The sequence below is a fragment of the Thalassophryne amazonica genome, chromosome 8, assembly GCF_902500255.1.
Source record: "Thalassophryne amazonica chromosome 8, fThaAma1.1, whole genome shotgun sequence".
Lineage (NCBI taxonomy): Eukaryota > Metazoa > Chordata > Actinopteri > Batrachoidiformes > Batrachoididae > Thalassophryne > Thalassophryne amazonica.
This window is the reverse complement of record NC_047110.1, coordinates 50,104,352-50,132,271: the sequence shown is the minus strand read 5'-3', so window position 1 is coordinate 50,132,271 and position 27,920 is coordinate 50,104,352. Positions and strand designations below refer to the sequence as shown.

General features: G+C 40.0%; 1 protein-coding gene across 3 annotated transcripts; it reads right to left on the bottom strand.

Moving 5' to 3' along the window:
• Positions 1-54: 54 nt before the first annotated feature.
• On the bottom strand, positions 55-27,176 carry LOC117515567 (protein regulator of cytokinesis 1-like). 3 transcript variants are annotated; one of them, XR_004562184.1, is made up of 14 exons: positions 27,019-27,176; positions 22,842-22,974; positions 22,621-22,743; positions 22,300-22,533; positions 16,299-16,469; positions 14,879-15,028; positions 14,649-14,796; positions 6,438-6,574; positions 6,217-6,312; positions 1,853-1,999; positions 1,655-1,765; positions 1,465-1,564; positions 868-1,026; positions 55-338 (listed from the first exon to the last, which is right to left on the bottom strand). XR_004562184.1 is itself a non-coding variant. In XM_034176184.1 (14 exons), the coding sequence occupies exons 1-14, from the start codon at positions 27,045-27,047 to the stop codon at positions 267-269; spliced, it is 1,815 nt and encodes a 604-aa protein (XP_034032075.1). In that variant the 5' UTR covers positions 27,048-27,176; the 3' UTR covers positions 55-266. The 3 variants fall into 3 exon arrangements, 2 of the variants coding, with proteins under 2 accessions (XP_034032075.1, XP_034032076.1); XM_034176184.1 differs by having other exon boundaries at positions 1,460-1,564; XM_034176185.1 differs by lacking the exon at positions 868-1,026.
• Positions 27,177-27,920: the final 744 nt, after the last annotated feature.

The following is a 27,920-nucleotide window of genomic DNA, read 5'->3' as shown; positions in this document are numbered from 1 at the left end:
AGGGCAAATCCCTGAACATTTGCTTTCCACTGCTAAAGCATAAGATGTACACAGTACTAGACTGTTTATAACATTTATTTCATCTAAAGTGTCAAAATAAAATAAAAACCACAAAGGTAATCTGGATCCTTTGGAATATAACCAAAGTGTAAAACTGTCTCAACCAGAACTTCTAAAGGGATGGCAAGAGTTTCCAACTGTACACCATTAATGAAATTTTTTTAACTTGACTGAAGTTCACATTCTACAATTACAAACCACAGAGCTCACTGGTTACCGACTGTGGAGTTTAGCAGCCCCGATTTCACATCAGACTTCAATGCCTTTGAGAGGTCTCGCTGTAAAGAAAAATATAAACTGTTAGTGCTCATACATCCATAACCTTAAGATGCTTTTCCACTTGGTAAAGGCCGTGTTTATAGAATACAAGACATGTGACATACAACCATGAGTTTTCTCGTGTATAAATTTTGTTCAAGTTTTCCTTCTCGTTGTTAAGGCTTAAACCTAAGTTGTGTGTTGCGCCTTATGTTGTGGTTTGGTGCTATAAAAATCAATTTAATTCTTTATGTACAAATTCTGGATCCATCTGGCCCCACATTTCACATACAGCCTTTACAGTAATGTGCAAAATAAACCCAAAACTAACAGACATCTTCAAATGTGTACGTACGTACACACACACACCATGAACCAGGCATGTAAAGCTGAATCAAAATGACATATTGATAGACCGAGTTGAGTGGATTATGTGCTGGAATTGCATGATTCTGTAGAATAACTTCATCATATAAAACTTTAGGGCTTTGAAATTTTCAGCAATAAAAAGGAGTACACATATATAAATAAAACCAGAGCCATACTTACTGCAAATTCTGAATAGGAGCCAGCAACAGAATTAAAGGTGAAGGTTTCATCATGAGCACCCCGAGACTTTAGTGTGCCACTTGGAATGTTTTTAAGACGAGGGATGTTTTCTTTATTTCGGCCGAGTGCACTCTGTGTCTTTACCCCAGGGGTTTGACTCTGCAACAACAACACAAAACAAACAAAACTAACTAGAGTTCCATATTTCAGACAACACATTATCCACAGTGGTGGGGCAACTATAAAATGTCCCAATTTATAAAAAGGGACAAGGGCCAGAAGTGTCTTCTTTTAAAGCAACGAGACTCGTCCACATTTTTTCCTCGTAAAGGGGTGGTGGCGAAGTGGTTAGTGAGCTTGGTTTCAGTGCAGAAGGTTCCCGGTTCAAATCCCACCCCTGCCACATTTCTCCATGTGAAGTGGAGATGCGTCAGGAAGGGCATCCGGCGTAAAAACCTGTGCCAATTCAACATGCAGATCCACCTTGGATTTGCTGTGGTGACCCCGAATGCAAACAAGGGAGCAGCCGAAGGGAGTTACTAAAGAGGAAATGCCCAATCGGAATTTTATTGGCAAACCACAGTCAGCATACCTTACTTCCAGAAGGAGGCAGTTTCAGGAGCGGAGATGGACAGATGGTTCCACAGAGACCTGAAGTAAGGAAGCTGCTTGGAGTGGAGATGGTCGCACTATTGAGCTAAGTAGATACGAGAATCAGGAGCAGGATGATGAGTCACAACACCCACGATTGAAACACACAAATAGTGTTAAACTTACAAAACTGTACCTTTCTGGCCTTCCCTGGTACGACAGTACCTCCTACCTTCCTTTTTGATGGTGTTTTAAGGACGGTTCCATACAACATGTCCTCCTGAGTCTGCTTAATTTTTTTCATTTGCTAATGGTGGGGAGGAAGAAAAAGTAACTGTGGTGAAGACACCATACAAAACAGATTACTTCCCATTTAGTTAAACCAATTGCATACCCTTTCCATTTTCTCCTTCTCTTTCTCTGTGTGGTGAAGATCCCATTGCTGCTGTACATACTCCAGAAATTTCTGGCCTTTAACAAAGAACTCCTTGCCATTCTCTTGCTCCCAAATATCAATTTGAAACATAAGGCTCTTCTCCAGCTGAAAAGTAAGACCAACAATGAAAACAAAGACTTTACTTCTACAGACATCAGTTCAACTTGCTTACAATTTTTCAATGACAGATTAGACTGATTGATATTTGTGCTAAATAAAATCTCCTTAAGCTACCAGGTAGCATCCAAATTTACAAACAGACCTTACATCATAGGAAACAAGCCAAACTCAATGAGTGGCATGGAGTGTGGGGGGGATTATTAAAAAAGAGAAAGAAAAAAAAAGACAGGTATCAAATCCAAATAAACCCTAGCATTCAGCAAACCATGGTCCTGAAACTTGACTCAAAGCCCTACTTGTGTTCCAATTTGTCCCCCATGTCCTAAACACTAGTATTACAACCACAGATGTCACCTTATCACATCTAAATTCCACTTCACATATTGTAAATAAGGTGCTCCTTTTTTAATCCAATTCCAATCATGTTTATTTACAGTGAGGAAAATAAGTATTTGAACACCCTGCAGTTTTGCAATTTCTCCCACTTAGAAATCATGGAGGGGTCTGAAATTTTCATCAGGTGTCCCCTATTTAAGGATGAAGCCAGCACCTGTTGAACGTGCTTTTCTCTTTGAAAGCCTGAGGAAAATGGGACGTTCAAGACATTGTTCAGAAGAACAGCGTAGTTTGATTAAAAAGTTGATTGGAGAGGGGAAAACTTACGCAGGTGCAAAAAATTATAGGCTGTTCATCTACAATGATCTCCAATGCTTTAAAATAAACAAAAAAGCCAGAGACGTGTGGAAGAAAACGGAAAACCACCATCAAAATGGATAAAAGAATAACCAGAATGGCAAAGGCTCACCCATTGAGCAGCTCCAGGATGATCAAAGACAGTCTGGAGTTACCTGTAAGTGCTGTGACAGTTAGAAGACGCCTGTGTGAAGCTAATTTATTTGCAAGAATCCCCCGCAAAGTCCCTCTGTTAAATAAAAGATGTGCAGAAGAGGTTACAATTTGCCAAAGAACACATCAACTGGCCTAAAGAGAAATGGAGGAATATTTTGTGGACTGATGAGTAAAATTGTTCTTTTTGGGTCCAAGGGTGCAGACAGTTTGAGAGACGACCCCCAAACTCTGAATTCAAGCCACAGTTCACAGTGAAGCATGGTGGTACAAGCATCATGATATGGGCATGTTTCTCCTACTATGGTGTTGGGCTTATGTATTGCATACCAGGTATCATGGATCAGTTTGGATATGTCAAAAATACTTGAAGAGGTCATGTTGACTTATGCTGAAGAGGACATGTCCTTGAAATGGGTGTTTCAACAAGACAATGACCCCAAGCACACTAGTAACTGAGCAAAATCTTGGTTCCAAACCAACAAAATTAATTTTTTGGAGTGGCCTGCCCAATCCCCGGACCAGAATCCAATTGAGAACTTGAGGGGTGACATCAAAAAAAGCTGTTTCTGAACCAAAACCAAGAAATGTGAATGAACTGTGGAATGTTGTTAAAGAATGGAATGGAATAACAGAGTAGCAAGAGTGGAATAACAGCTGAAAGGTGCCACAAGTTGGTTGACTCGCAGATGTAAAGAAATTATGAAAAACTGGTTACACAACTAAATACTAGTTTAGTGATTCACAGGATTGCTAAAAAAGCAGATTGAACATAATAGTTTTGAGTTTGTAGCATCAACAGCAGATGCTACTATTATTGTGAACACCCCCTTTTCTATTTTTTTTTTTTTACTAATAGCCCAATTTCATAGCCTTAAGAGTGTTCATATCATGAATGCTTGGTCTTCTTGGATTTGAGAGACTCTGCTGGTACCTTGTTTCCCATGTAACAATAAGAAATATACTCAAAACCTGGATTAATCTATTTGGTCACATAGAACTACTATTATTCTGAACACTACTGTATGTTACGGCTGCAAGTAATATTTGAACACTTACCAACCAGCAAGAATTCTGGCTCTCACAGACCTGTTAATTTTTCTTTAAGAAGCCCTCTTATTCTGCACTCTTTACCTGTATTAATTGCACCTGTTTGAACTTGTTACCTGTATAAAAAGACACCTGTTCACACAATCAATCACACTCCAACCTGTCCACCATGGCCAAGACCAAAGAGCTGTCTAAGGACACCAGGGACAAAACTGTAGACCTGCACAAGGCTGGGATGGACTACAGGACAACAGGCAAGCAGCTTGGTAGAAGACAACAACTGTTATGTTTATTAGAAAGTGGAAGAAACACAAGATGACTGTCAATCTCCCTCGGTCTGGGATTCCATGCAAGATCTCACTCTGTGGGGTAAGGATGATTCTGAGAAAGCTCATAACTACACAGGAGGACCTGGTCAATGACCTGAAGAGAGCTGGGACCACAGTCACAAAGATTACATTCGTAACATGATGCTGTCATGGTTTAAAATCCTACAGGGCAGCAAGGTCCCCCTGCTCAAGCCAGCACATGTCCAGGCCTGTTTGAAGTTCACCAGTGACCATCTGGATGATCCAGAGGTGGCATGGTTGAAGGTCATGTGGTCAGATGAGACCAGAATGGAGCTTTTTGGAATCAACTCCACTTACCATGTTTAGAGGATGAGAACAACCCCAAGAACACCATCCAAACCGTGAAGCATTGGGGGCGGAAACATCATAATCTGGGGGTGCTCTTCTGCAAAGGGGACAGGACAACTGCACCGTATTGAAGGGAGGATGAATGGGGTCATGTATTGCAAGATTTTGGCAAACAACCTCCTTCCCTCAGTAAGGGCATTGAAGATGGGTCATGACTGGGTCTTCCAGCATGACAATGACCCCAAACACACAGCCAGGGCAACTGAGGAGGGGCACGTAAGAAGCATTTCAAGGTCCTGGAGTGGCCTGGCCAGTCTCCAGACCTGAACTCAGTAAGAAATCTTTGGAGGGAGCTGAAACTCAAAACTTGAAAGACCTGGAGAAGATCTGTATGGAGGAGTGGACCAAAATCCCTGCTGCAGTGTGTGCAAACCTGGTGAAAAACTACAGGAAACGTTTGACCTCTGTAATTGCACACAAAGGCTACTGTACCAAATATTAACACTGATTTTCACAGGTTTTCAAATACTTATTTGCAGCAGTAACATACAAATAAATTATATATTTAAAAAAAAAAAAAAACACATTGTGATTTCCGGATAGTTCTTTTTAGATTATGTCTCACAGTGGACATGCACCTAAGATGAAAATTTCAGACCCCTCCATGATTTCTAAGTGGGAGAACTTGCAAAATCGCAGGGTGTGCAAATACTTATTTTCCTCACTGTATGCATATATACTTTATATTGTATATATTCTATTTCTACCTCTTATTTTATTGTATTGCTACAAGTATTATTGCTTATCCTTGCACACGTTTGATGCAAATTTTCCTCTACTCGCACCCATCTTGTGTGTTTTTCTTAAGAGCTGACATAACTTCTGAATTTCTCCACAGATCAATAAAATCTTATCTTACATGTGTTGACGGTGCATACAAAACAATAGCCATTAGGCTCAACTGCTAGCATAAGTAGTCTTGCCTCTTTCTTTACAGGTAATTAAGCAACACTCCCACAGTGTGCATTTTAGGTTTGAGCACGTCTGATTATTTGTTTCGATGCACCTAACGTGCATGGAGTCTGTCTGTGTCAACCATTGCAACTTGCCACATTTCTAAAGGGATGGCTATACTCTCCATAGCTTATCTGGTCTGACTAAATCAGGGCCAGATGAAAAATGTGCAGAGGTTTGGGTCCTGAGGACCAGGATTAGGGAACACTGATCATCATGCCCATCCCAACATTCCAGAAGAGTCACTGCTGACATTTTGTTCAAGAGTAAGATCATGCTTCTCTCAATTTTTTTTTTTTTTTTTTTGCCATTCTTAAGTTTGCAAGATATGGCATGCCATTTTTAAAATTCATTCTCCCTCTCTCTCTCTCACACACACACGAAGGCTGTACAACTCAAGCGTCTCACATCCATCTTGTGCTACCTGCTAGTTAAATCTAACATACATGTTAACAGATTTTTTTTTTCCTTGCATTAGTTTAAATGAAATTAATGTAACTGAAATAACAATTTGTCTGTAGCCTGAATCACCAACAGAAGGTTCAATTTGTTCTTCTGAAAACGAGTAGCTGATAATTGCTCCCTGCAACTGTCTTCTATATGAATCTCCTGCAGAAATATCCTAAATAAATTTAACTCTAAACATCAACTTACCTTCGACAGACTTTTTTGGAGTTCACTTCTTTGCTTCTGTTCTTTCAAAAGGTTCCCACCTCTGTTGTTGAAACGAGAGGGGTCACTAGCTTTTTTCTAAAAAGGGAAACGTATATTTAGACATGATGCACAACTTTAAACAGTGTGGTAGGTTCAACGGCATCGACTAGTTTCAAAAGTAAGAGCAGTTTTTGTTTCTCAAACATGAGGAAAATGCTTACATCAAGCTCCAAGTACAAGGCCCAGTTCTCTGCCCATTTTGAGACTCCCTCAAAAAGTTCTCTGTGTTCCTCGTAGTATTTCTTCAAAGTTAACACCTCAGCCTCGTGCAGGCTGAGCAGCTCTTCATTGAAATTATCTGTGAGAAGAAACAGGTGTTGACACGTACTCTGTTAAACAGACCTTTGTTACAAGACAAACCCACTCGCTGTTTGGTTGTAAGAAGTGATTAGGTGCATTCTATAGTAGTTTGTCTGATTGTACCTCTTATCCTTATAGCTGCTCACATTAGGGGGTGCCACAGCAGATTCATCATTTCCCTCTTACCCGGCCCCCTTATCCTCTGTCACACCAACCACCTGCATGTCCTCCATCAGCACATCCATAAACCTCCTCTTTGGCCTCCCTATTCTCCTCCTGCCTGGTGGCTCCATCCTCAGCATCCTTCTCCCTATACATCCTGGGTCCCTCCTCTGCACATGTCTGAAACCATCTCAATCTCACCTTTCTTGACTGTCCCACCAATATACTCCTTCCTAACCCTATCCATTGTCATCACTCCCAAAGACAATCAACATCTTCGGTTCTACAACCTCCAGCTCTGCCTCCTGTCTTGTTAGTGCCACAGTCTCCAATACAACATAGCTCGTCTCAGTATTTGTTTAGTAACCCATTATTCTTTAAAAATTCACACCAGAGAAGAAGTATTGTACCCAAACTTTTTTCCGCAGATGCAAGAATTGTTAGTTGCGTTAGCTTGCTCAATGGAACAAATTAGAAGAATCAAATGGCAGTGAAGAGAGGGTAAGAGATTGTAAGACATGGGCTGCAAAAATTAAGAACAGACAAGCAACTAGTATGATTAGGAAAGATCATTGTAATTATGAATGCAGGAAAAGAAATTGTTCAAAGGGAGCATTAGTCTGGAGATACTATAGATGAAGGTAATGAATGCCAGAAAAGCTTGAGAAAGGAATGTAGCCATCACAAGGATACCAGAAACAAACACAAATGTTAAGGATAGCAGGAAGAAAATGGACAAAAATGTGTAAAAAAAAAAAAAAAAAAAAAAAAAAAATCATCTTCTGGAGATGTGGGGTGCAAGTAGTAGAAAAATCTCCATGTGTACAGATTGGACAGAATATATATATATATATAAATTGACTAGTGTCTGATTTTATCAACCTGCAGTTAAATAAGATCTTTAAGCGTCTGAAGAATTTACAAGGCAAGGAACTGTACAAGTTAGTATGCATCTTCCATGATATGACTCCTGACTTACAAACATGAAGCTAAATATTTAGCTAAATGAGCACCTTCATAAAATGGCTAATTCTTCCTCCATGAAAGAGTACTAAACAGTCTAATGACAGACATTTATCATGTAAGGGCATGTTTAATCAAATTTGCAATTCATGGATGTTTTGTATTAGAGTTAGACTGTAACCTGTGGTCTTTTGATGTTACATTCAATTGCAATTTCAGGGGTGCTTCTAAAATATTAAAAATAATAATTTAAAAATGGCTGTTTGTGCAAAAAAAAAAAAAAAGTTGGTGGGGGGCACTCTGGGGTCTTGTCTGGGGAGTCATTCAGTGTAGAACCACCACTGTATTAGGGCATCTGGTGTAAAACGTCGGCCCAATCAACAGGCAAATCTGCAAGAGATTTAAGCCCCTCCCCAATTTCAAGAACCATGCAGATAAGTCAACATGCTTTTCTGACTTCGGTCATTAGCTCATTCAAAAGATACTTTAAAATAAAACAAATCTGAACCCAATCTGAATTGCTAGTTGTAAAGTTGATTCAAGATAAAACATTCAACTTCGTTTCGATACATTTTTAAGTTGACTCAACTTTGTTTTTTAAATGAATTGGATACAACAAAAAAAAGTGAAGCAGAGACCAACAGCCTTTTTATTTGCTAGGAAAAAAACTGCAGGAAATTTTTCAGATGTTTACAAGAAGACCGATGCTGAAAGCACAAAGGTCATTAAAACGTATGGAAAATGATTCAGTGCAAGAGGTCCAGAGCAAGGAGGCACAGAGTCAGCATAAAGAAGTGGCAGATGCAGGACCCTTAGAAGTACGCACACATGATGATGCTAGACCTACTGCCTACCCCTCTATATAGACAAAAGAACCATATGAACAGGTCAGAATTAAAAATGAATGGTTGTATGCTCAGAATGGAAAGCCTGACTACCTTATGCCATGATCAGCTGGTCCCGATTTGCTTGGATACATTTTTTGGATCTGGTCACTACGTATTTAGGTTTAATTGCGGATGCGGAGCGCTCCTTCAAAGCCCATATTAGACATTTGATTTCTAAACTGAGGGTGAAGCATGGGCTCTTCTATAGAAACAAGACCCGTTTCTCCCTATAAACATTTGATACATGCTACTTTCATGCCTGTATTAGACTATGGTGACGTTGTGTATTTATGTGCTTCCAGCATGTGTTTGCAGTCCTTGTTTCCAGTGTATCAGATTTATCACTGGTAGTAGGCGCCTTAACCATCACTGTGAGCTTTATACCAAGGCTTGCATGTCCTCTTTGGAAGCAAGGCGGCTCACGCACTGGATGACTTTGGTATACAACCCCTGGCAAAAATTATGGAATCACCGGCCTCAGAGGATGTTCATTCAGTTTAATTTTGTAGAAAAAAAGCAGATCACAGACATGACACAAAGCTAAAGTCATTTCAAATGGCAACTTTCTGGCTTTAAGGACCACTATAAGAAATCACGAAAAAAAGATTGTGGCAGTCAGTAACGGTTACTTTTTTAGACCAAGCAGAGGAAAAAAATATGGAATCACCCTGTAAATTTTCATCCCCCAAATTAACACCTGCATCAAATCAGATCTGCTCATTGACCCTATGCCATGACATTGACCCTATGTGTCTTTTTGCAAGGAATGTTTTTGCAGTTTTTGCTCTATGGCAAGATGCATTATCTTGAAAAATGATATCATCCCCAAACATCCTTTCAATTGTCCAAAATATCAACATAAAATTGTGCATTTATTGATGATGTAATGACAGCCATCTCCCCAGTGCCTTTACCTGACATGCAGCCCCATATCAATGACTGTGGAAATTTGCATGTTCTCTTCAGGCAGTCATCTTTATAAATCTCATTGGAAAGGCACCAAACAAAAGTTCCAGCATCATCACCTTGCCCAATGCAGATTCGAGATTCATCACTGAATATGACTTTCATCCAGTCATCCACAGTCCACAATTGCTTTTCCTTAGCCCATTGTAACCTTGTTTTTTTCTGTTTAGGTGTTAATGATGCCTTTCGTTTAGCTTTTCTGTATGTAAATCCCATTTCCTTTAGGCGGTTTCTTACAGTTTGGTCACAGACGTTGACTCCAGTTTCCTCCCATTCGTTCCTCATTTGTTTTGTTGTACATTTTTCGATTTTTGAGACATATTGCTTTAGGTTTTCTGTCTTGACGCTTTGATGTCTTCCTTGGTCTACCAGTATGTTTGCCTTTAACAACCTTCCCATGTTTGTATTTGGTCCAGAGTTTAGACACAGCTGACTGAACAACCAACATCTTTTGCAACATTGCGTGATGATTTACTCTTAAGAGTTTGATAATCCTCTCCTTTGTTTCAATTGACATCTCTCGTGTTGGAGCCATGATTCATGTCAGTCCACTTGGTGCAACAGCTCTCCAAGGTGCGTTCACTCCTTTTTAGATGCAGACTAACGAGCCGATCTGATATGATGCAGGTGTTAGTTTTGGGGATGAAAATTTACAGGGTGATTCCATAATTTTCCTCAGAATTGAGTGATTCCATATTTTTTTCCTCCGCTTGGTCTAAAAAAAGTAACCGTTACTGACTGCCACAATCTTTTTTTCTTGATTTCTTAGTGTTTCTTAAAGTCAGAAAGTTGCCATTTGAAATGACTTTAGTTTTGTGTCATGTCTGTGATCTGCTTTTTTTCTACAAAATTAAACAACTGAATGAACATCCTCCGAGGCCGGTGATTACATAATTTTTGCCAGGGGTTGTATAAGGCACTTGTTGGGCTGGTTTCTACTCATCTGCAGAGAACTGTAAGCTGCTATGTCTTATGTTCAAACAACACTTTCTGTTCTCCATGTTGAAACTGAAAAGAGAAAGAAAGCTTTTAGTTTTGCCTCCTTTTCTTGGAATCCCCTCCAAATGGAATTGAAACTGCCTGGGCTGGTTTCACTGACAAGCCTTCCAATCGATATTAGAAAACCGACAACGGAAATCTTTTGGACAATGTGTAGGTCTTAAATCCTGTTTTAGACTATGAGCTTTACTGTGCTAGAGCTTGCATTATTTAAAATAACTGTCCACTGGTTAGCTCCTTGTGTTTGTATCGTTTAATTTTCGTTTTGCCTCTTGACCATATCCCCCTGAGAAAGAGGGTCTTGATCTCAGTGGGTTTTCTTATCTGGTTAAATAAATGAAATGATGTGAAGGACCTCAGTGTCAAACTATTTTGTTTTGATGGGGAGGAAAATCAATCATTTTGTGCACTGAAGGAAACCTTTTCAGAGATTCAGTTTATAATAATCTCAAGTGCTGAATGAAGAAAGAATTGTTAACTGTTTAAGTGCTAAATTAGGCAGTTACTGAAATTAAAACAAAAGTTGGATTGTTTTTTTTTTAACATTAAAATATTTCAAGTCATGAAGGTCAAGGGTTTTGAATCTATTTTGTCCATACACGTACTAAAATATTGAGATCTTAATTTTTTTTAAAGGATTACCAAGAAGAGATGAATATAACATGATATAGATTTTGATGGTACCTGCAAGAAATTGCTACTACTTTCACCCCTGCACATAACTGAAAGAGCACATCCCCACAGTGAAACATGGCAGTGGGAGTATTATGCTTTGGAGACGCTTCAGTGCATCTGGAACTGGGAATCTCCTCAAGGTGTAAGGAATCATGAAGGAGGAAGGATGTGTTAAGATTCTGAAAGAAAACATCAAGCAGTCAGCAGCAAAACTGGGTCTGGGTCCTCGCTTTGTCTTCCAACAAGACAATGACCCAAAATATGTGTCACTGGTTAAGAACTACCTCTAGAAGACCAAAGTAAATGCAATAGACTCGTTTGAAATTTGAGGAAAAGCATAAAATTTGTGCATTGTGTGTTGGGGGGGGGGGGGGGGGCAGCTAATAATTTTGTACACATCTGAATATACACAGAAAATGTAAGGAACAATCATGTGCATAGCAAGTCATCAGATGGACATTATATTGGTTAAACTATTTATTCAGAGCAATGTTACAAGTGGACAATAGCACACATGCAGCCAGCTGGGATGGAAAAATTACCTTAAAAAGCCGAAGGTTTGGGGCTGCTAAGCCCCCCTCCGAAGCTTCTGCATTATGGGTTTATAAAGTGCCTTCTTTGTCAGTCTAAATATACTAAAACCTGAAGTTCAAATGGAAGAACAGCACATGTCTGCATTTCAAGATGTGAGGAAGGTGTCTCAAAGACCTCCAACAGGTCAAAGCTGCAGAGGACACCATCTGGTTAAATGTCCTGAGGGTCCAGCTCACCTGTCGTCCCTGCAAACTCACACCTGCTGCTACGCTTCTAAATAAAATAAAGGCTCCTTAAACAACTATTTTATTCTTTGAAAAAACAGTTTGTCTCCCTATAATACTCGCGCCTTAAGCACTCGCCGCGCTGAGTTCTCCCCCATGGAACAGAGGATGTCTCATTTTGGGAAAAGAAAGTTTTGGTCGGTTGTAGTTTGTAGGTGACGGAAAGTTGATGGGACAAATATTTTTGGAGAAATTAGCAATTTTAGCTAACCAATAAACAATGGATGCTGTGCTGCAATGCACCATGGGAGTTTGGGGTTTTAAATGTTATTGTGGTTTATGTTCTTGTAGCTCAATTGGTTTTATCAGTTTAGATAAGTCTCATGTTGCAATTAACATGAGTGACTAAAGTTTCATGTTGGTATCATGAATGAAATGTTTGGTGTGTGGTTTTAATGCTTTCAGCCACCGTCTGATTTTCAAATTAAAACCACCTGCTTACAACAGCTGTGCATGCAACTTCGATCAGGGACATACAGAGCACAGCTGATATTTGCAGTTTGGCATGCTTATGTATTTTGTGTCAAGGATGAACGGCGCCTAAAAGGAACACTGATAGGACTAATACAGTAGTTTTGGAAAAGCTACAAATATTAGCCAACATTGTTAATTACATTTTTGGACTCGCATGCCTTTCCAGCAGGAGGTAGTAAATCATCATTATATTAAAAGCGTGAGTGTAAGTGCATACAATTGTAAATATGTTGAAAATACATGGATGACAAGAAAGTGAAAATACTTAATTTGTGGTCCATTTAAAAATCAAATGGCAAAATAGAAGTAATAAAAAATAGTGTACATGATAATCTAAATTTATAAATACATTAAGACAGTAAATTAACAGGAAATAAAAAGGGTCAAGTTCCTCTTGACTTGTTGAGGTCTAAAGTCTAAGGTTCTAAAAACATTCTGGGCACACATGCCATTCCAACTGTTTGCTTAATTTATTACCACCCTTGAAAAAATGTCAGCTACACATTTTATCAACACTACCCAATCTAGAGCCCGTGGCAATGTGCTATTTGTACTTTAACAGTCTGTTATTGACATACAGATGTTGACAGAAGTACTAAGCCACTTCAATGAATATGGCACGGACATGTAATTCATGTGAGCCATTATGATGCTCCGGGCCTTTGCTTGAGAAGTTCTCCAACTGGACCTCTGAATTTCAATAAGCGAGCTCAGCATCACCAGTACACATGTGCGGCATGTGCTTCTGGTCGGCGGCTATCGGGATAAACAAAGCCATGTGTGTGCAAGACAGCGCAGTCCAATGTACTGGAAAACATTTATTATGCTTACTTTTGATGAGAAATGCCATTTACCGCAAGCAGTAGTGAGCGATATTACATTGATGTCAAGCACGTGCATTTGTTTGTCCCGATGCCTTCCCATCAGCCCCCGAAATGCTAAAAACACTTATTGAATGCCCCTGCTTTAGATGATGGTGGATGGAGTTTCCACTCTTCAGTGGAGTTCATGCTCTGAGTAAACGCACCCATATATTAGTCCTGCCTTGTGACACACGCAGTGTCAATTGACTATCGATTATGCCAACATGTCTCCCAAAACCTACAGTGCTGCTTAAATAGATACATGCCATGGGCACTAACACATACCGGCTTTTGAACTTTGAGGTGGTAATCTGGATGGTGTTTTTCCTTTTTTGTCCGGAGGACACGACGTCCATGATTTCCAAAAACAATTTGAAATGTGAACTCGTCAGACCACAGCACACTTTCCCACTTTGTGTCTGTCCATTTCAAATGAGTTCAGGCCCAGAGAAGGCGGCGTTTCTGGATGATGATGTATGGCTTTCGCTTTACATGGTAGAGTTTTAACTTGCACTCATAGATGTAGCGACAAACTGTTAACTGACAATAGTTTTCTGAAGTGTTCCTGAGCCCACGCGGTAAGATTCTTTACACAATGATGTCGGTTTTTAATGCAGTGCCACCTGAGGGATTGAAGGTCACGGGGATTTAATGTTGGTTTTCGGCCTTGCCGCTTATGTGTAGAAAGTTCTCCGGATTCTCTGAATCTTCTGATTATATTATGGACTGTAGATGATGGAATCCCTAAATTCCTTGCAATTGAATGTTGAGATACATTGTTCTTAAACTGTTGGCCTATTTTTCACGCAGTTGTTCACAAAGTGGTGATCCTCACCCCACCTTTGCTTGGGAACGGCTGAGTCTTTTGGGGATGCTCCTTTTATACCCAATCATGACACTCAATTAGTGTCCTCAGTTCCCAAATGCTTAATGAGTGTTGTTAGAAGGAAAGGTGATGTAACACAGTGGTAAACATACCACTGTCCCAACTTTTTTGAAACATATTGCAGGCATCCATTTCAAAATGAGCAAATATTTGCACAAAAACAATAAAAAAAAATCAGTTTGAACATTACGTGTAAATATCTTGTCTTTGTGGTGTATTCAATTGAATATAAGTTGAAAAGGATTTGCAAATCATTGTATTCTGTTTTTATTTACATTTCACACAACATCCCAACTTCATTGGAATTGGGGTTGTATAATTTGTGAAAAGAAGGAAAGATCTTAGGGTCAGGATCTCAAGACAGACAACAGTTACTCACCATCATAATATGCAGCAAAGGATTGGCACTGCTCTGGGCTGTAGAAGCATCTCTCCCAGAAAAGAGCAATTTCAGCTCTGATGGCCACAGTGATACTTTCCATACTTTTCATTTTCAGCACCTCCAGACGCTGGACCTCAGCCTTGAGCTGGATACACAGAACAAACTTCTTACGAAGAAGTTTAATTTCAGCAAAAATAAACGAGTGATAATAGTTGTTGATTTCTTACCGCATCAATGTTCTTTTTCTTTGAATTGACCATATGCTCAGCAAGGGCTTCCCTTTCCTCTGTAGGAATTTGAAGTCTTTCCCATAGCTCTTTGATTTTAGTTCGGAATTCTGAACAACAGCGCTCATTCTCAGCCTTATGATGTTCCAGCTGGCAAACAGATAGTGATGGTCGTATGCAGTGTTAAAGCAAAAAAGGTAAACATGGCCTAGAAACAAATATTCTTAATTCTGCATGTTATTTTCACACTTGCGCGAATGTTCTGCCTCAGATTTAAAGAATACCGCCGATTATCGATCAACTTTGATGTTCTCACATACAAGAGCCGATAGAAATCTGAGTGGTATGCCAAGTGACCAATTTCTGCACTACGCACTCCTTACTTTGAAATCCGAGACGCGTTTCGGTTTATTGACTCGGTAGCACAACCGGGCACGCCATCTGTGCCGTCTTAGCAACATGCATAGCAATGCCAGCTTGCATGACAATAAGCTAGGGGGATTGTTTAAGTAGCAGACAGTTAATTAGAAGCAGGGTTTTTACATTTTAGCCACAGTTTGTTTTTAAAAATGTCTGAGCAATGTGAGGCAGTGGGTTTTACCAACACAGTGAGAAAGAAAATTAAATTGGGGAGAGAAATAATCAGCAGCATGGCCCCTCCTGGGGCACCCATTCACATGACAAATGATACAAAATACAAATTACTTTCATAAATACTTGGCGTGTCTATGAAGTAGGAATAAATATCAGGATATTGAACATCTGGCCATTGTGTGGGATCATTTTTCCATCATCCAGCTTCGAGTCCTGCTGGTGCTAATTTGGTTTTATGCCACTCCCAGGCATTATCCAAGCCCTCCGAGTAGTTGAAGGCCACCACAGTAAGGCCCCAACAACAGAAATATAACTACATCCAAAGAAATAATTACTTAAATCTGGAATTCAAGAGCACAAATGCATCTCCATGGTAAATCACGTCGACAGCCATGTATCGTCACGCCGGTGACTAATGTGACGCGGAATAGACGTTGCTGCGACTGAATCAATTCTTCCCCCAAAGTATTTTAGACCCACCAAGAACGTAATAAAATCATCTGCGTTTATTTGTCTGACTGAGTGTTTTTGACTACACTTTCACCACAGGTACATATTAAGCCATGGAAGAGTCCATTAAATTTTGGAAGTGACCCAGAACCAGATCAAGTTTCCCTATATATTGGCTTTGAAGGATTATGTCAAAACTGCTTCATGGATTCTCACCAAATTTGCACCACAGATAGATATTAGGGCATGGAAGACTCCACTGAATTTTGGAGGTGATCAGAATCAGCGGACATCAGAAATCTGATTGCTCTTGTGCTTTTTTGTCATCACCCAAACCAGTATGTGTATATATATATATATATAAAAACAAAATCACCTGACTGAGAAGTTGCTTAAGGGCAGAAATGTTGTCGTTTGTCAGACAGAAGGCATCTTCATCCTCACACATGACATCCAGCTCAAAACTGGTCTCAGGGTACCGCTCCAGATCATTCATAAACAAAATGATCTGTCTCTTTCCATTTACAAATTCCTCATATCGACGGTTCTGAAACAATCAGAATGAATGATTAAATAAATCCTTTTAAAAAAGAGACAATCCAGAAAGCATTCACATCACTGTTTTCCACATTTTATGTTACAACCTTATTCCAAAATTGAGTGAATTAATTTTCCCCCTCAAAATTCTACTCAACACGCCATAAAATGGAAAAGTGTTTTTTTTGTTGCAAATTTATTAAAAATAAAATAAGAAATCACATGTACTCAATACTTTGTTAATGCACCTTCGGCAGCAATTACAAATCAAATTTATTAATTTATATAGTGCCAAATCACGACAAGTCACCTCACAAACGTCATTTAAAAAGGCAGAATAAAATGAGAAGAGATTAAAAGCAATACCCGTGAACAATTTTATAGGCCAATAACACCACTTTAAAATCCAATCTGAAAGAGACCGGAAGCCAGTGACGGGATGCCAGAACCGGGGCAATGAGGTCAAATCTTGTGCTTCGTGTCAGAAGTCTGGCAGGAGCATTTTGAACCAGTTGAAGACCCCTGATGCTAGACTGCGATAAACCTGAAAACAGAGCATTACAATAGTCCAATCTGAAAGAAATAAAAATATGAATCATAGTCTCAGCATCAGCCATAGACAGGATGGGACGAGTCTTCGCTATATTTCTTAGATGGAAGAAAGCAGTCCTTGTAATGTCCCTAATGTAGAGGTCAAAGGACAATGTAGGATCAAAAATTAACCCAAGGTTCCTCACTTTGTCAGTATGATGTATAATGCACGAACCTAGGCTAAGCGCTAGCTGATCAAATTGATGTCGATGTCTTGCTGGACCAAGAACCATCATTTCAGTCTTATCAGAATTCAAAAGTATAAAGTTACTAGACATCCAACTTCTAACTGCTGCAAGGCAGTCTTCTAAAGATTTTATGTGGAGAAGATTTCCAGCAGTTATCAGCATGTATAATTGAGTTTCATCAGCATAGCAATGAAAAGCAGCCCCAAAACACCGCAATATGTTCCCAAGGGGTGCTATATACCAGGGCTATGAAATTAAAATTGTGAAATCTGAGGAATGTTTGCAGGGTTGTGGGGGGCACAGCCCCCCAGGAGCCAGGGTCTAGGGCCATGTGAGGCCCAAGAATTAAATTTTTATCTAACGATACATTTTCAGCATCTCCTGGAAGAACAAATCTCAAAATTAGTGCATATTTAAATGATCCTATATTCAACCTTTTATTTGACCCGTCAATGATGATGTTGAAATAACAGAATATGACATGGAAGTAGGACCTGGAATGATTTTACTTTTAACTGTAAACCAAATTATGCATTAACTCAGAACAGAAACTACATGAAATTTATGAAGACTGAAAACTGTTAAAGCATTTCAAAAACCACAGCTAAAGCTTGTAGAATATTTGGAAATTCATGGTAAAATATCAGTAACATACTTTATAGCAAAAAGTCATTTATATTCTTGTGTAAATTCATGTAGCCTAAAACAATTCAAAGCCACAATGCCTTTTTCCAATGAAAGAAAGTCTAGATTAATGAAAGGGAAAAAAGTCATAATCTTGTCTAAAATCCTGTTTGAACAGCAGAATGTTTATTTTCCAGGGAGAGAAAAATTCTTAGTGTTTCCTGAGGGCACAGTTAGCTTTGCCCCTATCTTTTATCTTTCAGGTGTGTTGAAGCCAGCGACGATTCCACGGATTCTTGTCCTTATAAGACTTTCAAACCGTCTTTCTCGCCATCTTCTCTCTGTGCGACGTTGGTCCGTGACAGACATGCTGCACAATTCTTACTTTACAAACATCTCAAGCTCTAGAAGTTTGGATGTCCACATGCTACATTTAGCTTAAGCGTCGCGGCAGCAACCAACCAGTCCTGCTTTACAACAACTGCCCATAACAGCTACGCTTTGAGTGCCATTTTTCCTCCACGAAACTCTGGAAAGTGATTAGTATCTGTAACACACAGATCAGTGTCTGCGGACTTATAAAACTTGCATGATGTCGTATAAAAAAAAAAAAAAAAAAAAAAAAAACCTCTTTGCGATAAGCATAAAAAACCCTCAGTGATTATCACGATTAAAGAGTACAACACTACCCCCCCCCCCCCCCCCCCCCCCCCCCCCCCAACGATGAAATCTGTGGAATCCCGCAGAGTTTTCACAGCCCCAATATACAGGGAAAAAAGTAGGGGATCAGAACGGATCCCTGCAGAACCCCAAACTTCATGCCCCTAAAATCAGAGGTAGTGTCATTGCACAAAACAGTGGGAAGGACCAGACAGATAAGACGTCAGACACGCAAGGACAGTTCCAGTAATCCCAAAACAATTTTCCAACCTATCAAGTAGAATATGATGATCAACTGTTAAACGCAGCACTGGGATCCAACAACACCAAGACTGTAGCGGTATCCGAGTCTATTGCTCGCAGAAGATCATTCACTACTTTAATAAGTAGTGTCTCTGTGGAGTGATAATTTCTAAAAGCAGACTGTAATGGCTCAAAAAGATCATTCTCATTAAGGTGGTCCACAAGCTGGCATGAAACCACCTTTTCCAGAATTTTAGAGCAGAATGATAGATTTGCTATCAGCCTATAATTTTTCAATACAGCAGGATCGAGATTGGATTTCTTGAGTAATGGTTTATCAACTGCAGATTTAAAACAATTTGGAAAAGATCCAGAATTTAGTGAAAGGTTTATCATTTCCAGCACAGTCGGCCCAAGAATGGGCCACAGATCCTTAAACAATTTTGTTGTTATGGGATCAAATAAGTTGTGCTTCTAGTAGACATCACGTGTTTCGTCAGCACGCCGAGTGAAATACTATTAAATTCCATAAAACTAGGTAGCACCTGAATGATAGACCCCACCTCAATAGCTGGGTGCAATGACTGGACTAAAGTATGCCAAGATGTGCTCAACCTAATATCTTCTATTTTCGTCTCGAAATAGTCCAGAAGTCCTGTGCTGAAAAGGAAGAACAACCAACAGGTGGCTGTCCGTGAATAAGAAATGCCACCGTATCAAACAAAAACTTTTGAGTTATGCTTGTTTTTGTTGATCAATTCAGAGTAATAGGTCCGCTTCGTAGCCAATACAGCATGCTTATAATCTAAAATAGTTTCATGCCACGCATGGTAGAACACCTCTAGTTTGAACTACGCCATTTCCATTCCAAACCTCTAGCCTTCTGTCTAAGGTCATGCAAGTAAATGGTAAATGGACTGCATTTAGATAGCGCTTTTCCATCTGCATCAGACACTCAAAGCGCTTTACAAATAATGCCATACAAGGCGCTCACTACACACCGGGAGCAATAGGGGTTTAAAGACCTTGCCCAAGGGCCCTTAGTGATTTTCCAGTCAGGCTGGGCTTTGAACAGAGGATCTTCTGGTCTCAAGCCCGGTGCCTTAACCACTAGACCATCCCCGCCCCCAAAGTTATTGTAAGAAACTGTTGAACTTAGGCGTCTGTGCCTTGGGCAGGCATGGCCTTAGTAGAGGAGGCGCAGTCTTATGAAGTGTGGTTTTTAGCACTAAATTCAGGCTATCCGCAAGACTGTCCACTGGCTGAAAACTCATCGAACTTGAAGTTAAAATTTCTCTGCAGTCTAGCTTCGAGTTCAGTCAATGTTGAAGGTTTAATAAGTCGCCAAGGTTATTGCCTTACCTATTAAGCCTAATAAGTGAGTGGTCAGAGACCGCCGATGCAAGAGGCAGGATTGTCAAAATTCCTGACAGCGAGGCCATGTGCAAGAAACAATCCAGAGTATTAGTTCTAATATGCGTCGAATCATGACTGAACTGCTGGAATCCCAATGGAGCCACAATTTCCATAAATGATTTACCAAGGGGATCAGAGGGCTTATATGAATGTTAAAATCACCAATAATCAAGATGTTGTCTGCACTAGTTGACAGACGAGAGATGAACTCACCGAATTCATAAAAAAAAAAAAAAAAAAAAAAAAAAAAAAAGGCCAGTGACAATATAACAGAGCTGATTTCCATTTTATGACTGACAGTACTAAGCATCATGGGCATAACAGAGAATCAGATGCTCAAATGAATTATATTTATGACCCCCAATAGTTAATAAAGTAAACCTGGATTTATAAATAAAAGCAACACCCCCGCCTTTCCTCACATCACGTGAAATATGACTAAAAGTGTACGCCGGTGGGCAGCAGTAAGGACAGCTGTGGATCTAAGCCAGGTCTCACATAATCCAAGCATATTGCGGTGATGATCCACAATTAAGTCATTAATGAGCAATAACTTCAGAGACAATGATCTGATGTTAATGAGCCCAAAGCTAAGGGTCTTTGCAGGATCAGCAGGTTTTAGTAAAGTCATGTGGAGATTCAGCTCCTCAGCAGCCAATGACGTAGCACGTTTCAGCAGCCGAAGGAGCTCAGGTTAAACGCCACATCTGCAAGCCTGCAGCCTTGGTTGCACATCTGGGCACTCAATCTGTGAGGTCTTAGCAATGTGCATAGCAACAGAAGCTGGTGTGACAATAATCAATTACAGCCTCACATCTCCTTGAATATGATGCCACAAGCTTGGCGCACCTATCTCTGGGTTTTTTTGCAGCACCTTTCAAGCTCCATCAGGTTTGATGAGGAGCTTCGGTGCACAGCCATTTTCAGATCTCTCCAGAGATGTTAAATCAGATCCAGGTCTGGTCTCTGGCTGGGCCACTCAGGGACATTCAAAGTTGTCCTGAAGCCACTCCTTTGATATCTTGGCTGTGTGTTTAGGGTCACTGTCCTGCTGAAAGATGAAGTCATCCCAATTTGAGGTCAAGAGCACTCTGGAGCAGGTTGTACAGAGACATCCAGGATGTTTCTGTACACTGCTGCATTAATCTTTCCCCCCAATCCTGACTAGTCTCTCAGTTCCTGCCACTGAAGAACATCCCCACAGCATGATGCTGGATGGTGCCTGGTTTCCTTCAAATATGACGCCTGGCATTCACACCAAAGAATTCAATCTGTCTCAAACCAGAAAATTTGTTTCTTATGGTCAGAGTCCTTCAGGTGCCTTTGGGCAAACTCCAGGCGAGCCGTCTTGTGCTTTTTACTAAGGGGCGGCTTCCGTCTGCCCACTCTACCATACAGGCCTGATTGGTGGATTGCTGCAGAGATGGTTGTCCATCTGAAAGGTTCTGCTCTTTCCACACAACGAATGCTGGAGCTGTGACAGTGACCATCAGGATCTTGATCACATCCCTGGCTAAGGCCCTTCTCACCCAAACACTCAGTTTAGACGGGCCGCCAGCTCTAGGAAGCGTCCTAGTCGATCTGAACTTCTTCCATTTATGGATGATGGAGGCCACTGTGCTCATTGGGAGATTTAAAGCAGCAGAAAATTTTCTGCACCCTTCCTTTGTGCCTCATAGGTCTACAGACAATTCCTTTGACTTCATGCTTTGTTTGTGTTCTGACATGCACTGTCAGCTGTGGGACATTATATGAAGGCAGGTGTGTGTGGTCTTTCCAAATCGTATCCAATCAACCGAAATTACCCCAGGTCAACTCCAATTAAGATGTAGAAACTTATCAAGGATGAGCAGTAGAAACAGGATGCAGCTTAGCTCAATTTTGAGCTTCATGGCAAAGGTTGTGAATACTTATGTACATGTGATTTCTTTTTTTTTTTTAAATAACCTTGCAAAAATCTAAAAAAAAAAAGTTTTACATTGTCATTATTGGGGGTATTGTGTGTAGAATTTTGAGTGAAAAAAATGAATTTCATCCATTTTGGAATAAGGCTAACATAAAATGATGTGTGATGTGAATACTTTTGAGAAGGGGAAGAGAGAGAGAGAAAAGAAAAACCTTTTCTTTAGTCAGATCATCAAGGTGGGCACGATAAGTCTCCAGTTGGCTCACTGATGGGACAGAATCCTTATCAATGTTAAAAGGTGTGGTACACATGGTATCACACAGCTCTTGGTCTTTGGAGATGAGGTCTTTTAGCTCCCCTAGTCTTTGTTTCTTGTGCTCCATCATCAACTCCACTTGCGTACGATTGTGCTTCTCCAGCTGCAAGATTGAGCAGCCATCCTCCTCCTTCAGGGATACCCAAAGAAATAAGACAAAAACTACCTACTTTCCACACAGAAAAGAAAATAACTCTACACTTCTAAGTGACTGTACCTCACTTGGGGGCAGCTCAAGTTCAGCGCACAGTTTAACAAGTTCCTTGCGACAGGTGTCTATACTTTTTAGTAATCTTGTCTTGAGCTGCTCCTCCTCAGAAATCATCAGATCCAACAAACCCTACAGTATCGGAGAAGATGCAGCAGTTTGTCAGCACAGAAATAATCAGCATGGTGTGTGTAATAGAGAGAGACAAAGATATACAGAGAGAGACTTACTTTAATGTGTTTGTGAACATGATTGGTTCTCTGTACACGCTGCTCCTCTGGGATGCCTATTTCTTCCCAAATGTCTTGCAACCTAACAAGTGCTCTGTTAAGGTCAGCAACAGACTCTGCTGCATGGACTTCACTGAAAGAAAATGTGACATAAATCTGTTAAGGCTCAACTTTATTTTAAGACAGCCAGTGGAAAAAGTTAGAGTAGTATTGGCCCAGTCACACGGCACTTAACGAAGCCCTAATGAAAGAAGAAATCTGGACTTTCATTGACTTCGTTTAACTTTCACTCAGCTGGCACTTCCTGCAGCTGGCACTTTGTCAGGATTTTTAAACTGTCAACAAAGGGCAACAAAAACGTTCTTGATGTTTTTTTTTTTTAATCGTTTGCTTAGTTTTTGTAATGTTAACGTTTAGTTTGACTTCGTTTGATCAGCTGAATGATTTCACAAAGTATAGAAGCCGGTTTGTGAGCACTGCTGTTGCGTTCATGTACCGTCGGAAATTACAGGGCAAACTCAGTCTTGTTTGCATGGATTTTTTTTAAATCTGGGTGGGGGGTGGGGGTGGTCAGCTTTACTGGGCTCAGGCACCTTATATAGGCCAGAATTAATCTTGTGTGGATACAATTAATTATTTTGCTGCTGAATTTGAAACAAAAAAAGCTGTGCAATTTCCGACGGTACTTGAATGCAGCGTGCAGCGGCAACTCCTGCTTGTGCTTGCTATTTTTTTTTTATTAAATATGACAATCCAGCCCTTCTGTACATGTGGCAACAGGTAGATAATTCAAATGATTATATAAAGAGCTGTTCTGGAAGGCAGAATTCATGCTGTGGATCAGCTGCTGCTGGTGGAATAACCGCACATGGGGAGTCAATGTGCGTTCACATGGACTGACCATGTTACTGCTCTGATATATTCAGTCATCTTTACACTTATATTTATTCCCTGTTTTGACAGTTTTCTGTTTATATAAAGCTTAGTAATGCAATACAGTGATACAGCAGTGACCGGCACACCAGTGTTTTTTTTTTGTTTTTTTTTTTATAAATTGGAGCAAGACATAGCACAGCATGTTGTCAGATAGTGTGGATTCTGATGATGACGGAGATGATCCTTTTTTGTTCTGGATGAGGAACCAGAGCAGGTGGACCCACCGACGTGGGCACAGATCTCCACAGCTTCTGTTTGCAGTTTCTCCAGGACTCAGGTGCTATGAGCTCTGTCCCAACGCTGAGTCCTGGAACTCAGATGCAGACACACACTGCTCCAGCAGTGGCTCCAGTCGCGTTTCCTTTAAAGTGTTGATCAACGTTAGCTTTAGTTTCATTTTGTTCCTCTTTCGTTCGTTTTGCGCTCTTGCTTCACAGGCTATTCTGTGATAAAGCTCTTTCGTCCACCTTTCCTCAACAAATTGTGACTTTTTTTAAACTTTCTCCCTTCATTCAGGAATTGTATGCCATGTGATTGGGCCATAAAATGAATAATTTACAACTCGACCCATTATACTAACAAGCGGTGTACACGCAAACCCTGCAGGACTGTAGCCTTCGAATATAAAAGGCATAATTTGATATGGCTGCACATTCACAAACAATCTAGCTGGTGCCGGAGTTCTGCACGTCTTCCTTTTGATAGGGTTTGGCTTTCTTCAGCAGTACTAAAAAGTCTTGGGTTAAGTCTATAAGATGAGACTCACTAGTATTTTACTATTGTCTTGAACAATGAGACTGATTGTCTGCTTCACTCCCCTGTGGCCACACTCCTGACTTTCTCTACTTCTCTATTTGCGCTCTCAGAACAGACACTGGATCTGCAGTGCACTTTTATCAGCATGAAATCATATTGCTGCTCAGATACTCTTCTAAGCTAAGCTTTCACGACTCACTCCCATACTTTCACGCTGTGGAACCAACACACTTCTCCACTCCTCAGGCATCCTCTCACTTTCCAAGGTCCTATTAAACAATCTGGTTCGAAAACTCCACTGCAATATCTGCTAAAGATTTCTATGCATCCACTGGTGTGTCATCTGGACCAACTGACTTTCCACTCTTCATCCTCCTCATAGCTGTCCTCACTTCCTCCTTACTAATCCCTTGCAATTTCTGATTTCACCTGCCACATTTATCCAGCCTTCTATGTCTTTGATTTTCTTCATTCATCAGCTCCTCAAAATATTCCTTCTGTAACAGAGGCCAAAAGGTTGTGCAGATGTAGTTAAATGCATTAAAGCCCATGGGTTTTAGCCTTGTGGTGCCCACCTCCTATACTGGGAACTGTGCTGTGTGTTTGAGCCCAGAATGGGATGAAGCTACGCAGGTTGCACTTCCACCTTACCGACACACATCAATTATCAGCACACTAGCATCTGCATTCTTGATCACTAACCTGCTGTACAATCCTTTCCAACTCGGCCCCTTTGTCTGGTCATTAGGTACAAGTTCTTTTCTCCTTCCTTAGTGTTCAACTTCATACAGCTCACTATGCCTTTTTGGTTTGCCACTTCTCTTTTCACCTTACGCCTCGTCTCCTTGTATGCACTACTTTATCATCTCTTTGAGGATCCAAAATCTTTTTTTGCCAACCTCTCATATATTTTCCTGGACATCATTCACCACCGTCCATATCTTCCTTCATTTGTGCAGATGTCACACCCAGCACCTTCTGTGCTTTTCTAATGGTCCAAAACTGCTTCATCCCTATTCAGTGCCTCTCACCTCCTCCCTGAATTTCACACAACAGTCTTCCTCCTTTAACTTGCAGCATCTGACCATTTGTTGAGCTCTCACTTCATCTCAAAAGCCATTCTCTAAACAATCATCTGATGCTGTCTAAATACACTCTCCCCTACCACCACTGCAGTCTCAAATTTCTTTTCGCTTGCATCTCCTGCAATGAACACAGCCCATCTGTGTACACCTTCCTCCAGTCTTACGTCACCCTGGGCTCCTCCTTCTTAAAATAATCATTCATGACAGCCATTTCAATCCTTTCGACAAAACAGAAATAGGAATTATTAACACTGCTATGGTCAGAGAGCCCCTTTGCTAAAAGAAGGCCATGTCTGGATTCAAAGTCGCTATCCATATCATAAATAATTCCAAATTCTCTCTGTTCTAATCTATTTGTAGATAACACAGCCATGTTATGGTTCATTTTTACAGTTAGGGGTTATGGTTAGGTTTAGGATACATAGCTGCTTCCGTAACAATCTAGGAATCTATGCATCAATAGCAAAAACATGTACAAGTATGTAGCATTAATCATGACACTACGTACAAATAAAATTTCTCTACAGGAAGATGGCTACATATGGATAGACATTCCCATCTGGATTTGAGCAAGTTTTGTTGACAATGACGGTGGTGGATACTTGGAACAATCTGCCAGAGGGCAAAGTAACAGCACAAAGTGTTTTAAAGATAGATTAGATAAACACCGGAAAAATATTGATAGTGAATATGGATAACATTAGGAAACTCAATAAAGTAAGTCAGTGGATATTCTTCTATGCCTGGAACAGAACTTAGGCGATTTGTGCAGAACACACTGTGATTGGTCCGGAACACATCACGATTGGTTGAGCACAATAATGTCATCACATGATCCACATTTCTGTACTCTGGCGAAATCATTTCCTTCGGGATAAACAAAGCTGATCTTATCTCATTTTATCTTTAGCGGTCACAGAGTTTTTAATATTTTGTAACGCTTTTTTTTTTATTTCTAACCCCAACCCTTCCCCTAACACCCCCCACCCCCATCACTCACTCGCTCATGATGCCGTCACAGCGTGTATTCCACTTTAAAAAGTAAACCACGGTAGAGTTAAAGCGGGATAAAGAAATATCTTACATTCATGTTGAAAAGTACATCATAACTGTGAAAGGTATATTTTTGAAGTACGACTTCAGAATGTCAAGAAGCTCCGTCGAAATTTATTTTCTGGCCCATAACGACAAAAACCTGCACATTAGCTGTTAGCTGATGTTGTAACACGTAGCAAACTTCTGATTATAACGTCGGGACATAAAGTATCGTATAGAGTTGCTTCGCAAGATTCCAAAAAGAAACTCTGAAGGCAGATGATTAGGCCCGAAGACAAAACCACCAGAGAGGAAGCAAAGGAACAGCTGAGGCTCGGGCTAAAACAAAAATAATGACTACTAACCTCATCCTCATCTTGACAGCTCTGACCATAAACACACACTTTAAAACAAAACCAACAAAATGAATAAAATAAAACCCTCTTTAGATTATATGCGTATCTTTGGACGTCAGGAAGCTGCTGCGTAAAGTAACAGTGTGGTCTACTCGCGTGGTTTAAAAACTGCTACACTGATCTTTCATTGGCTAATTTGAATGACGTCATCAGATATGGGCGGTACGTCTTAAATTTACAGGAAAACGGAAATAAATTCTATTCATAAGTAAAATTAAAACAGCATTTACCAAATTATCAAAACAGATATGTTTAAACACTAATATATAGGAAAGTAAAGTGCAGGATAAAAGATTTTGGTTTTAAATATTATAGTATTAATTTTAATATTATTTTATTTATTTATAATTTATTTATACAGTCTATGGGACTTCGTGAATCTAATCTAATAAGTATTTTGGAACCGCCATTTACACACAGGATATCTATCGGATATATATATATATATCCGATGTGCCCCCGGCATATATATATATATATATTAGGGTGTCCCAAAAAATGCCAACTTTAAAAAATTTCGAGTCTCACCCACCAAAAAGTTTCCTTTTGGTGAGTCATTCTCACATGTAAAATTGTTTGCCAATCAGAAATTATTTAGAGGTGGCTCAAGGTCACCAAACATTGAAAATCTACCTGCTACTTTCAGCATTGGTGCAATATTTGAAATGTCATATCTCTGCCACTGTTAGAACTATTAGATCACTACTTTTCATTTGTGTACAATTTCCTTTGGTAATTTAGAAATTGATGGGTCGTGCCATTCTCCTACAAAAATAGCAAAGAAATGGTAAAACCTGGTTTTGCCAGTTTTTTGCAGATCTGAAACCTGGAAGACTGGGAGGTGAAAGAAA